This window comes from Ambystoma mexicanum, chromosome 9 (genome assembly GCF_040938575.1).
Source record: "Ambystoma mexicanum isolate Mex_15411 chromosome 9, UKY_AmexF1_1, whole genome shotgun sequence".
Taxonomy (NCBI): Eukaryota; Metazoa; Chordata; class Amphibia; order Caudata; family Ambystomatidae; genus Ambystoma; species Ambystoma mexicanum.
In genome coordinates, this window is record NC_090931.1 from 589,320,905 (window position 1) to 589,335,559 (window position 14,655).

A 14,655-nucleotide genomic window follows, 5' to 3' on the forward strand; every position below is an offset into this window, starting at 1 on the left:
TTGAGGTAGGGAAAGGGGTCAGAAAGGGGTGCATGCTCGTACTCCTCCTCTTTAACCTCTACAACAACTCTCTCCCATCTGACTTGGAAAGTAAGGATGTAGCTATACCTAAATGCGAAGGTAGAAGGATTTTGGTGTTGAGCTATGCTGATGATATGGCTCTAAAAGCAAGAACCATGAAGTGGTATCAAGCTTTGCTTGAGGGCTATGACACATAAATGACTACTGGGGACTCAAGGTCAATGCTGGAAAGTGCAACGTAATGTGCTTCTCCAGCAAGACCCAGCGGCCCACAAGAATAATCTTAAATGACCAATGTTTGTCTTATTGTCAAAATGGAGTATTTGAGAATCATTTTTAATAATAGGCTTCTATGGAACGAAAAAATAAGTAAGCTTGGAGCTAAGATTAAACCAGTAATGGGTGGTGTGAGGAGTCTGAGGGCATCCTCACTTATTTCTCCAATATATCCTCCTCCCAGGTGGCCAGGGAAAGGCTGTCGCGTATAGATCCTGACCATGGGGGAGGATATGCGAGGGAGGATCACCTGGGTGGAGGAGACTTGGGGTGTGGGGATGAGGCACCCTTGGGTGAGACGCAATATTCCATATTTCCTTTTTCACAAGGAGTCAAACATCCCCCAAGCCTTTAAAGGGTATTATCAAGATCTACCCTACTATTCCAGAAAACACTCTCGCAATATACCCCAAGCGGGTACTGAGACTAGGAAGAGGCAACCCATAGTTATACATTCTCTCTTTATTAACACAGACATTCACAAACACCACTCTAGTACTGGGACGAGGAAGAGGGATGCTGTTACACAGTAAAAGAACATTGCCTGCACCTGGGACCTGGAGGGCGGTATAAATGGCCTGCTCAGGTGAGGCCAATGAGATCACCTGTTGAACGCTTGCAGGAGAAGCTGGAGGAGAGACCAGTGAGACGCGTGCCCAAAGTGTCCAGCAGCTGCAGGGTCGCTGCAGCAGAAGCAGGAAAGGTCCCGGTGGCAGAACTGGTCTGCAGCCCTCCAGGAGATGAGGGACTCTTCACTCTGTTAAACCGAGGCAGTGGAGATCCTTTAACCGAGGCATGCCGAGCTGGGAGCAGCGACAGCCACAGAGAGCCTGCCGACATGAAGAGCAGTACCCGGAGACAGCGTACCCAGTGAGTCAAAGGAGTTTGAATGACTCCAAGGTGGTGTGGGGTAAACAGTGTGCTCTGTGCAGGTTGGATTGCTCGCGAGTGAGCGAGGGACCTTTTAGGCACTATGAATGCTGGTCCAGCTTAAAAGGAAGACTTTTGACAGTACGCTAACTTGAAGGCTATAACAGGAAGGCTAGGAAAAGTGAATAGATGGATTTGTGAATACCGAACTGTGAATCATATGAAATTGAGAAGGCCAAGAAAGGGGCCGGAGAAATTGAAGTATTTAAAAAGTGTGGACACGCCCGTGAGCAGCGTGCAAATTCCCAGCAGGAGAGTAAACTGGCAATTTGATAGCAAGTTATGCAACGTACTTCAATGCCTTCTGTTTTAAATACCGAATTAAAGAAAGCAAGTGTGATATTCCCTGATACAAAGAAACTGTGAATGGTATAAACTGAAGAAAACAAGCATTGGCAAGTGCCATAAGACTATAAAGAACTGTGCAAACTGAAAGAAAGAAGCAATGGTAAAAGCCTTTAAGAATATTTGAAAGTATAACAAGTGAATGGGAGGAAAACAAGTATCAAGAGGAAAACCCAATACCACTGCAAAGCTGAAACAGTGGCAGTGTAACTGTGAAGAATAAGCAAGTAAGGTGTGTCAGTTGCGTGACCTGTAATGGGTGGACCGTGTGTTCAGTCAACTGCACCTAGACCGAATACAAAAGGAAAAGCCACGTAAATCATGCATAAGCTAGTGTTTGACTGTCAAGGAGAAACATGGGTGATTTGATATTATTGAACTGCATTTTTGTGATATTGGTGAAACCAATGGAAGGCAAAGCTGCCAGAAAGCTGAAAGGTATCCTAAGGAATTGTATTGGTGTTTGGAACAGTGAGAGACTTGAAACCGTGGGGAAGGGAACCCCTCTTTTTGACAAAGTGAACTACCCTTAATCTTGGGGAAGGGAAACCCCCTTTTCCAACAACGAGCTGGAAGAAGCTCTGAACTCTTATTTGAACACTTTTAATTGTGATGCTGACATGCTGACATCCCTACACATTATAGTCAAGTAGTTGTGAGGGCAAGTATATGTTTTGGACACAGACATATATTTGCTTTGGACTTCCTGACAAAGACTCTCCTTAGTATTAGTTTGGTAGGGAAATCCCAGCATAGCATAGGGCAAGTTAGGCATTTTCCCAACCTTCTTTTATTTGAATAAAGGTTTCTGACCCAAGTTTTTATTCAGTTGTCTGTGTCTGCTTCTTGATGTCTTCACAGTGGTTACTCACTTGGAAACTGGATTTCTTCACCTTTTGGATACTCTCCTCATAAATCCTATTTTATTTTGGCATTCTATGTGGGCTAGTCAGTACGAGACCTTAACCAAAATACTTAAAACATCTGCTCTCTTTGGGTAGCTTTGGCAAAATTAGTTAGTTGGCTTTTATTAGAACATCTTTGAGAACTGTGGGTCTGGGACAGAGTTTTATCAACCCCGAAAATATTTCTGGAGTGTCAAAGGGGTTCCTAAATGGAAATTTCGGAATCTGTGGGGAAATTACAGGGAAGATAGGAACTTGCCTAAATCCTTGGTGAGGCATTATTTGCCTCTCTCTTCTTTAATGGGGGCATCTGGATACCTGGCACTGGTCACGAGTCCCTATCATTGTTTTCTCTTGGCTAAGGCTAGGTAAATTCTCCTCCCTGTTAAGGCGTTGACCAGTAAATGTCATGCATGGGCAATGCAGAAGGCGTCTGCAGTCTATGTGGCTCTTATCAAACTCTGGCCCATTTTGTATTATTTTGTCCACTGTTCAATGATTTAAGGAAACACTATTTACTTAACTTTCCAAACGGAAGTGGTACGAGACAGTGGACACCCACCTTTTTATTGCTTTTGTCTCTTCCAGGGGTAAAGACTGCTTTTAAACTTGCATGCTACCTGCAAACTGCTTGGAAGCACAGATTATCGCTTTCCACTTTTTGCACTAACTCGATAATCTTGCCATAGATTACGATTAAGATTAATATTACCATAGATTAAAATCACTAATTTACCTTCCCAGCTGCAATTGGGACTTTTCTCCTCCTCCACCACCCTCTCTACCTGCGGTGTGCCCCAGGGCTCTATCCCATCGCCTTGGCTCTTCAATATATATCTCGCCCCTCTTGCTCATCTGATCTCCTCCTTCTATCCTCATTTCCAGTGTTATGCCGATGACACACTAATTTCCTTCAAACTTCCCTCTACTTCCCCCTCTTCTTTCTCTCTTAATCCCCGACTGTCTGTCCGTCATTCGGCATGGTGTTCAGCAAACGATCTCTGTCTCAATGCCAGTAAGACAGAGATACTCCTCATCATGACACCTGTGCCCTCTTTCTCCCCCTACCCTTTGGCCACCCTCCTTGGGCCCTCTACTGCCACCATCTTGTGAGGCCAAAAACCCTGGGGTCATCTTCGCCTCCGCCCTCTCCTTCACCCTCCACATCATGGACCTTACCAAAAAGTCCCACTTCCAGCTCCACCTCCTCAGAGGCATTCTTCCTTTTCACACCTTCCCCCCGAAAGCTCAATGTCTCCAGAGCTCTGGTCCTTTCCAGGCTGAACTACTGCAACAGCCTCTTTGTCGATCTACCTCGATCATCTCTTCGCCCCCTCCAGCTAATCCAGAATAGGGCTGCAAGATGTATCATTGGCCTCAAGCCCAGGACTGTATCTCTCCAGCCATAAAATCTGTCCACTGGCTCCCGGTGGCAGCAAGGATCAAATTCAAGACCCTCTGCATCATCCACAAGGCTTTCTGTGGACTGGGACCACACTATCTCCAACTTTGCCTCCCAAAATACACCCCTGCTTATGCCCTATACTCCTCTAATTCCAACTTTCTGACTGTCTAAGCAGAGAGTGGGGGGGGGTTAGGGGGCAGATCTCTCTCTGTGGTTGGTGCGTCCCTTTGAAACAGCCTCCCTGCCCCAGATTTGCACCCGACCTTCTTAAATTCTGGAAACTGCTAAAAACTCGGCTCTTCTCTACCTCTTTCCCTCTTTCCCTTCCTTGCTAATCACCCACTGCGCTGTGACTGCTGGCCTGATCCTCATGAACCTCACAAACTGTCAGGCCCATCCTCCCCGTCTTTACCAGCACACCCCACCCACTGTGTTGCCCTGTAGGCCCCTGCCTGGTAGCTCCACATACCACCCGTGAGAGCTGCCTGTACTATCACTTAGCCTGAGGTGGTCCTCCTGGCTCCCCTTAGCACTTCCCTGTTGGGCCCTCCTCCAGCACTTGTCCACTCCTCTGCTCCCCTTTCCATCCCCCTCTCCTGCGTTTCTCATCACAATGCACTTGCACGGCCGAATGCCACAAGGCCTAGTAGGACCACCACTGTAAATATATTATTGTTGCTTTTTGTTTCTTGCCACTGTTTTTACTTTCCCTGTTCCCTTCACATTTAGCCTTGTGGCACTTTGAAACACAATTCTGTTGTATAAAACACCTTACAAATTATCAATAAAATAAATACAAATAAAATAACATTATTACTATGTCTGTTGTGGGCTGTATGTATGAGTCTAAATAATTTTATGATCGAGGTTTTCTGCTTTAGCTATTCTACTGTTTTTATGAATTATGTTGTTTTGTGGATTAATAAAATCCCAAAAAAACTGCTTTGATGATTAAATGCAATGTGGAACCGGTGTGCTTTTTTTCAAGTGCAGATTTCAGTTCGACCAACACCTATCCTAACCCAGCTGCTGCAGACTTGCCTGTTGCTATTTTGGAATATATCTATGGATTGTAGTGCCAGAATCTCTATTTTATATTCAAAGCCATCCGGCCAGCTTGAAAGAACAAAAACATTGCATCCGCCCTAGGAGTTATACCTCTGACACCAACGGTATCCACTTGGATCATATATGTGAGCCCTGGCTGGCAAACACGATGCATCCTTCCGAACAAGAGCAAAAAACAGGATACTGGTCATGTCAGTAAAGGGAGGGAACCAGTGAACTGGTGACAGCTCTATGTCACCTGGGTCCACCGCTTCCAGTCCGTGGCTTTCTTTAAGCAAATGACTGTAATATGGTATTATAGCTATGTTGATTTATACCACGCACCGCTACCATTTGCATGGTCTCCAAAAGCTCACGTAGCTCTGTAAGAAAGCTGGAGGGGTAGGTTAGTGAGGGAAGAGGGATAAGATAGAGGTTGTGCTCTTCTGTTGGTGCTTGCAGAACCGGTAGAATCTGGCGTCTGTGCGTGTCAGCTTTTTAATTGTGCTTTGACTGTGTGCTCTAGGGTTATTGTGTCCAGAGGGGTAACATCCAGTGTCTGGGGTGTTTGTTAGTTTGCTGCAGTTTGTTCTTGTGGTGGATGTGTGGCTTGTGTTTTTTGTGTGTAGTAAGGCTAGTCCATATGTGCGTGTGTGATGCATGGGAGGTATGTGGGAGAGGAGCGAGGAGCAGGGGTGGTTAGTAGTTAGTAGTGTCTGGTTGATTTATTGTTGGTTCCACGCTCCATACTGTCCCATGCTTGCCTTGGTTCCAAGGTATGAGTTTTGACAGGTACCTTTTTTATGCTTGACTCTGAATTGAATAGCCAGGTTTTCACTCATTTTCTGAAGGTTAGGTGATCTTCTGTCGTTCTTATTTCCTTCGGTATCAAATTCCACAGTTTGGCCATCAAAAGGGAGAATGTGGTTCCTCCGAATTGAAGGCATTTAAAACAAAGCAGAATATCCATCTTGCTTTTATTGATTTAGAACAAGCATTCGATAGTATCAACAGAGAAAAATCGTGGACAAAGCTATCCAAATGGGGCTTCCTGTTAGATCTTCTTGAGACAATTAGAGCGTTTCACTTGCAAACAACGATTCAGATAAGAATGTCCACAGAAGGAGCCACAACCAAATCAATTAGCACATGTGGGGGAGTAAAACAGGGCTGCCCGCTAGCAGAAACACTGTTTATTGTATATTTATCTGATATGGAACAGCCCCAGTTAGGGATTAGGGCTTTTGCTCCTAAAATCTATGTCAAGTCATTCCGTGAATGTTATACGCAGATGACTTGGTCTTGATTGATCAAACCCCAATAGGCCTACAGAGGAGATTAAATCGACTGGAGGTTTAAATGAAGACAAATGATCTGAGGGTCAACACTGATAAATACAAAATAATGACCTTCTCGAACGTATGATGGAAAAAGCGATCCAAATGTGTCTGAACCATGAGTAAGAGGGTCCTGGAAAACGTGGATTCTATGTTATATTTGGGTGTTTCAATCAATTGCAGCTTAATTGAGACAACCTGGACTGAAGCGATTAGATCGAAATGCATTCATTTGACTTCCCAACCCATGCTGAACCATAAAACATTTGGGAAGTACACTCTGATCCCAATCATTTCCTTCTACAACCAAAAAGCAGCCCCCATTATTATCTATGGAGCAGGAACAGCTTTGAACATCCCTGAAGGTTTTTGGGATGTGATGGAGGGTCACTTTTGGAAAAATACTTTACGTCTACCAAGATCGCCCCCGATATCACAAATAAGATATGAATTGGGACTTCAGTCGCTAAAGTCCAGGGTTTAATGGAGATCATTAAGCCTCTACCGCAGCTGTATAGAGACGGAGACCCTGCTCCCCTTCGAAATACTAAAAAATAGGGAAAATCAAAAAAAAAGATTGGTTGGTGGATACTTGGAAAAGCATGTGCTGTGGGTGGTTAAAGGATTTGGAGCTCTCTGATGAAGTTTTAACAATGAACCCTTGTAAAGTGAAGACCTATTTAAAGAGACAAGATTGGATCGATACACAAGACAAAAGGTCATCCTATAAACTACCACTGAGTATGGTACATGAATTAAGATGTTTGAACCAACTCCCGAGATACCTCACAAAATTCCCTAGTCCCAAATATCGTGATCTCTTAATGCGGTTAAGATTGAACATTCTTCCCACTATGGAAGTACTCAGTGTGAAGAAATTGAATGACAAAATGACCTCTTCATGTATATTTTGTAAGGTGAGTGGAAAGATTGAATCATTAAAACATCTGATAATAGATAACGAGACAGAAATACATGAGCGAAGTTGATAAGCATTATAGAACACTATCCGTGGATGAGTGGTGGAAATTGTTTCTAATTGGGGATAACTACTCCATGATATTCACTGTGATCAAATTTATAGAGGAAGTCTTAGAACTCTAAGTGATTTTAAACGTAAAAGGAGAAGCTAATGGAAACACAAATTGATGATCTAATGGATTGTTTGTTAGTTATTTAGTAACTTTCCATTTTAATGTGTGTTGCACCAAAATTGTGATTTTTTCAGACTGATGAAATGTCCCCATGTTGATGAGTGATAATGATGCTATGTAAGGTAGTTTGTAATAAACCAACCATAATTAAAAACTATTTTTAAAAGAATGCAGTTCCTCTGAATTTCCTTTTCTTGTAGCATTTCTTTTTGATTTGGAGGTCATTTCTCAATCGTAGGTTTCTTCCTGGTTGGTAGCGGTTGATTTTGGCTTGGAGATATTCTGCTCCTTGTCCATGTAAGGATTTGTGAGCGATGCAGAGGGCTTCAAAGTTAATGCATTTTTATTTGTTTTACTGGAAGCCAATGTAGGCTTCTCAGGGCTAGTGTGATGTGGTCTTTTCTGTTTAGTCTCAGAAGTAGTCTTGCTGCAGTATTACTATAATATTTAATTCAAAATAAATTAATACAATTAAATGCTAAATGAATAAAGAGAGAGAACATTCCAATACAGGTGGACATTTAATCATGGATTGGAATAAGGTTGGTCCCAGCCCCACCCCATCCACACATATATTCCTCAGATTTATTTTTAGCAGACATTATTATGTTCCCATCCACTTATGGCTTTTCTGCAGCTTGTTCTTTTCAAGGACCCTTTCACGATGGGCCAAAAAGGGCTGTTCAGCAGAAACTGGTGCCAAAGTCCCCAGTAACCACATAACCAACTGAACTGGTCAAAACTAGTAAGGACAATGGAACTGCTTTTTCACAAATAAAAATTGTCAGGGGGCTGGAGGTCCAACCCTCTCGGAAGGTATCTGCAGACTGTAAATCGTCATATGACGTCGCAAGCAAAAATCACATAAAAGACATGCTCAGAATGAATGGGTTCATTGTTTTCGCAGGAGGTGGGATAAGTGTGCCGGAAGGCCTAGTAATAGGCTTCTTGATTTATCCAAGATCAGCTGATTGGTGCTTTATAAAAGTGAAGGGTCTCGGGGGTAGGTCAGGTGAGTCAGGTGGGATTCTGTTAGGTGCAGGTTGCTGTTTTCCTTGACTTGCAAGACAATGAATAAATGATTCCTCTGTTCAACGTCACCTGAAATTGACATGCAGCCTGGTTTCTCCAACACAGCCCTTTTGGTTCATTGGAAGATGAATAAGACTGCATCTCCCATGATACATTGGTTTGATTATGTTATGTTCTGTTATGTTGATTTATACAGCGCTCCGCTCACCACCCAGGAGCCGTCTCCAGGTGCTCGCGTGGCTCTGCAAGATTAGAAGGTGCGGTTGGTTAGTGAGGGTAGAGTGATAGGATAGGTCCAGAACCAGGGGAAACTGGAGTCTGTGTGTTGGCTTGCAGATGGGATTGATTGTGTGCACTGGCTTGTTGTATCATGAGGGTGCAACCCAGTGGTTAAGTTGTTCGTTGTATGTGAATGTTTGTAAAGTTGGGAGTGTGTTTGTGTGTTTTATGTGTGAGTTAGCTGGCATTTGAGGTTGTGGTGCACACTGGCTTGATGTATCCATAGGGGTAAGGACCAGTGCCTGGGATTTTCTGTTGTATGCGAATGTTACTTGTGTTGGGGGCGTGTTTGTACTTAGGCTAGCTCGAGTGCGTGTACTTGGTGGGTTTGTTAGAGAGAAGGAGTGGGGGGGTTAGTACTGTGGGTACTCTCAAAGTTCTATCTAAAGGTGAGGAATATCTAATCCTCACAATTCCATCTAAAGGTGATGCACGTCTAATCTTCACAATTCTATCCAAAGGTGATGCACGTCTAATCTTCACAATTCTATCCAAAGGTGATGCACGTCTAATCTTCACAATTCTATCCAAAGGTGATGCACGTCTAATCTTCACAATTCTATCCAAAGGTGATGCATGTCTAATCTTCACAATTCTTTCTAAAGCTGATGCATGTATAACCTTCACAATTCTATCTAAATGTGACACATTTCAAACCTTCATGATTCTATCTAAATGTGACGCTTGGCTAGTCTTCACAATTCTATCTAAATGTGATGTGTGGCTAACCTTCACAAATCTATCTAAAGGTGATGCATGTCTAATCTTCACAATTCTATCTAAAGGTGGCATATGTCCAATCTTCACAATTCTGTTTAAGTGTGACGCAAGGCTAATCTTCACAATAAGTCTATTGTAACACGTTTCCTGCCCCACTGTACATCTGGGTGCAATACATTTCCTTTGCTGCAAATACATTTAAATCCAACCCGACGTCTGCCCCCTAACATACATCTAGGTGCAATAATAATAATAATAATAATATTAATAATATATAAGCAATATATTACCTTCCACAGTTCAACACAGTGGCTAACCTTGGGGTCAGCACAGCTCTATCGCAGCGCACCTCCAGGGAGTATAACTAGCCTACACCAACATTCAGATGTGGAATAAGGCTACCTTACGTAATGTAGGCATAATCCAGAGTATAGCTGTTTTACACGCTTAGGCGGAGTGACAAATAGGGCTATCTTATACAATTAGGCTAAATGATAATGGGTAATAAGAGTGGTGGCATTTTAATGGATTACAGTAATGGCCGTACTCCCCACCCACACCGCACTTACCCTATTCGTCAGTGTAGGTTATCTGCATCATGTGTCTACAGGCAAGCACGGAGTGGAGCTGCTTAGTCAGGGTGCTGCCCTTTGCTTCTGGTCTTTAGCCAAGGGCTGCCCTGGGGGACATTGTTAAGAGGCTAGTCCTCTGAGGAGGACCCGTTCAGAGAAGGGATGTGGGTGGGGCTCGAAAAAGAGGGCTGGACAGATAGCCAAACAAAACCAGGTACGGTAGAGGTCTGGAAAGGTGAAGAAGGAGGAAGAAAAGAAGAACACTGCAACAAAATGCCAGAAGGGAGCAAAAAGGAGAAAGGGGGCACAGAGAACGAGATGGGGTGGGGGGACACACACCTCACAGGAGCCAGGATGCAAGATGGACTGGAGAGCCCTCGTCCCAGGAAAGTTCCAAGAAGTTCTCAGGAAGGAGCTTTCAAACTATATTAAATTTAAAAAAAGAAACACAATGCATTCAAAAAAATGTTTTTTTGATCCTTTTGACTCCACATTTTTGTCATTCGATCCTTTGTATTCGATCAAATGACTGGACAATTAGCCACCTATAAGCCAAAACTATTGCATTGGGTTGAGGTGAGATGTGAGGCAGGGCACAGAGCTTGTGGGTTTTGTTTAGCTTTTTACCCACCCATTGACCGCCCAAGGAAGTTTCTAAGTGCCACTCCATTAGCTATTGGCATTATTCTGTGCTTTCACTTGGTACTATTAAGTCAAGAAGGCTGTGCTTCTCAGTTTACAGTTACATTTGCCATGTCTTCTGTCAGTGCTTTGATTTCGGAATGGTGGACCCCCTACATAACACGCAAAGAAGGCTGGGCTAGGGAATGTGTGATGTCATTGGGATGAAGTGTGTTTTTAGACAGAAAATGGGTGTACATTTTTTCCTTTAACCATTGAAATGCTAGCTACTTGGAAACTTTGTTCACACATGTCTTTAGGTTTCTTGTATTTCTGTTAAAGCCATTCACCCCCTTATCCTTGGCCTTGTCCTTGGCCTCATGTCCAGTGCTCGTAGTACTCAAGGACTGAAATCTCTCCATTGGCTCCCAGTGGCTGCGAGTATTACGTACAAAACCCTCTGCATTGTCCACAAGGCCTTCTGGGGCTTGGGGCCTCAATACCTTCAACTCTCTCTTCCTAAATATCTTCCTTCTCGAGCTCTTCGCTCATCCGTCTCCAACTCCCACAGGGTCACTCGCTTCTCCTAACAACCAGTTGGTGGTAGATCTCTTTCTTTGGCTGGGGCCTCCCTCTGGAACAGTCTCCCTGCCTCCCTGAAACTTGAGGAGAATCATCTCCAGTTCCGGAAGCACCTCAAAACCTTTCTCTTTGCTTCTGCTTTTTCTCCTCCTCTCCCCTGATGACTTGCTGGCTGAAACTGAAACTGCACTGGTTACCTGGCCACCTTCTGATCTCGGGCCCATGTCCCCTACCCCGCCAGTCGCACACCTGCACTGCCTTCCTGGCAAATCCTGCACTTGGGGACTGTTTCTGTATCCCTACAGTCCCACCACCAGCACTTGACACCTGATGTCTGCACTTACTCTTGCACTCGCCCCCTGTGTCCGTACTTTCACTTATTGTTTATTTGTTCTATTATCCCATGTACTGCACTGTCCCCTTCCCCTCCCCCCCTGCACTTTCCCACCTCCCCCTTCCAATGCACTTGCACGATCTGAATGACACCTGGCCTAGTAGAATCGCTGTCTGTCTTCCCCTTGTTCCCCCCTTCCCTTGTCTTGTCACGCCTTGAAACACTTGTGTATAGGCGCGTTATAAATGCCTTATCATATCATATCTCCCACGGCTCGTTCTGTTGTCCTGCCCACCTGCCCTCCAGCTGCACACCCTGGGTCTAACTAGGAGCGAAACATGTTCTGCATCTGTGTCTTCCATGCACCCCTAATGCTTTCGAATGCGACCATATCCCTTGGCCACAGCCCTCTACCCATTGGTGCGTCTATGGTGCTGTCGCCCAAGAAGCCTGGGGTCAGGCCTCAGAATCCAGAGCCTAGCCCTGGCCACCCTGGGCCCCATGAGTGTCACAGCCTGTCACATGAACTCTGTGTGATTGGGGAAGTAAGGAGCATTAGGGCACTTCTAGAATACATTTAAAGCATATATGCGTATGTAATGTGAAAACTATACTTCCCATCTAAACATATACGTTATACTTGTGTCACACTGTGTAGTAGCTCCTTTTTTTTCCATATTTAGCAAATTTGTATTCCAATCCCTGTTTCATTTTGTGTTTACATTTCCCAAACATTCTGGGTGCCCAGGCAGCATTCCATTAGTTTTAGCGCTGCTGTGCCATTTCTAGAGAAGCTGACCCATATGGCAGGCAGTCCGGTTCCATGTCATTTCAACAAAGTAAATACGAAGTAAATAACTTCAATGCAATTTACTTCTTTAAAATTACTTCAAAAAAACACTTTGAAATGTGTGTTTTTTAGTGGGGTCCCCCCAATTCCCCGTCGCCTCCACTTCTACCCCTTCCCCAACCCCCTCCTCCTTCCCCCTTAACCCCTTACCCCACAAACATATGTACATTTTGAAGTGTTTTCGAAGTAATTTCCACAAAGTTAATTACATCTAAGTCATTTGCTTGGTGGAAGCCACAGGATACCGTCAGTCCACCTTGCCCCAGTAGAGCAGCTCTGCTCTTGGTCCGAACACGCCCATCCTATGGTTGACTTTTATGTGGTGCTTTCTCAAGGCATTTGTGGTATGATCTTTGGATCACGTATTTTGGATTTTTCCCTTATTATTTTTAGTTGCTCTGAGAGCCATGAGGAACGTCCTTTCGTACTCACATAAGGTTCAGAAACTCTCTGCCAGTCTGCCCGATGCCGAGGTCCTCCTGGTGGTCCCGCTGGTGCAAGCCGTGATTGATACTGCCTCCCCTATCACCTCAGCAGATACAGTGTCTGCCCTCCTGGTGGAAGAATACTTCACCTTCCTGGACCTGAGACCTCCTTTCCTGAGGGTTTCCTCTGAACAGGTACAACTCAGGTTGTGATTTTTTGCAGTAGTGTTCTTCCATTTTAAGTTTGTTTTCTTTATTTCAAAAGTTGATTGTGCCCTTCCACATAAGAGGGCATCACTGTGAAGTTAGACTATACTGTACCTCAAATGGATGAAGCCTTCACACATGACATTGGGCAACTTGGCAGCTATGCAATGGCCAGAACCCCATTCACTTCCTTCCCATTCATAGAAACATGTAACTTGACAGCAAGCAAGCACGTATAAACCCATCAATATGCACCCATACATCACCACTGCCAACATGCAGACTACTCTACACAGTCACCAGCCGGGTCTTTCCTTTTCTTACCACTGCAGCTCCCACGTGCCTGCCCCAGACTTTATGAATTCATCTGTTATTTTTGTGCCCTACAGCTGAAGAGCATGTTTGTGTTTACACATGTGTAATGCGCCTTAGGCCCACAAGGGCAAACTGATGCAACAGCAAACAAAACATACACACAATTAACAATAAATGCCTCCATCCTGGGGCAAGTACAGGGAAGTAATACTGCTGTGCCAATTTTTGGGCCAAAAAGTCTCAAAGAATGTGGGGTGGTCACCCACAATCCCCCTTCCCAGTTGTTTACTACCTATTCCCCAAACCCCCATTCACCTTATAACCCACCCCTTCCGCATATTTTTCAATGAGTTTTTTCAGACAAAAATCAGCAGCAAAAAACCCTGGTGATGACTGAACGTTGTACTGATAACATAGGGCATCATCCTCTGTGACATTACTTGACTTGGTAATGACCCCGCCTAAAGGGGCATATTGCTATTAGTAGCCCGGGCCGCAAGATCTGCGAGACAGGGGTACTAAAAGCAGTTTTTTCTGTCCCGAAACGCTGCAGCGTTTCGGAACAGAAAAAGAAAAGAACAAAAAAATGACTGAGAAAATGGCCACCGGGGAAGGGAAAACAGAGTCCGTTTTCTCTTTCCATGGCGGTCATCGGGAGCGCACGCGCTGGGAACACTTCTGCTCCCAGCACGTCCGTTCCCCAAAAAATAAAGAGAAGAAGGTAAGTGGGGTTGGGAGTGCTTTGTGGAGGAGGAAGGGAGGGGGGGAAACATACCTGAGTCCCCGGCGGGGGACGATGGCAGCCTCCAGACGTGTGGAGGCTCGGAGCGGGGATGGCCCCTCGTCGAACCTCCACACGGCTGGAGGCTGCCATTGTCTCCTGCCGGGAACAAAGCAGGTAGAAGGTAAGTGATGTTGGTAGGGAAGGGAGGTGGGAGGAAAGGGAATAAAGGGAATTAAAAAAAACAACATACCTGAATCCCTGGCGGGGTGACAATGGCAGCTTCTCAGCCGTGTGGAGGCTCGGAACAGGGATAGCCTTGCTTAGAACCTTCGCATTGGCTGAGGAGTTACCATGCCCCCCACCAGCAGCAACGGGCGTGGAATCCCGGCCGAGGGATTCCCGGCCAGCTAACGACCCGGCAAGAGCCAATCAGAAGGAGTTTTACATTCTGCTTGACTCTCGCCCGGTACTAATATTAGATCGGTCAGCTGCCTTTGACACCATTGACCAATCCATCCTGCTTGATCACCTGGACGGGGCTTGGATAGCCAGGCAGGTGCTGCTCTGCTTTAAG

At 44.8% G+C, this 14,655-nt stretch overlaps 1 protein-coding gene across 1 annotated transcript in view; it reads left to right on the forward strand.

Moving 5' to 3' along the window:
• Positions 1 to 14,655, forward strand: part of LOC138487352 (uncharacterized) — a 350,559-nt gene that overhangs the window by 153,998 nt on the left and 181,906 nt on the right. Inside the window, exon 6 of the mRNA XM_069613935.1 lies at positions 12,804 to 13,030. Coding sequence (XP_069470036.1) covers positions 12,804 to 13,030 — 227 coding nt within the window. The remainder of the gene's footprint in view (positions 1 to 12,803; positions 13,031 to 14,655) is intronic.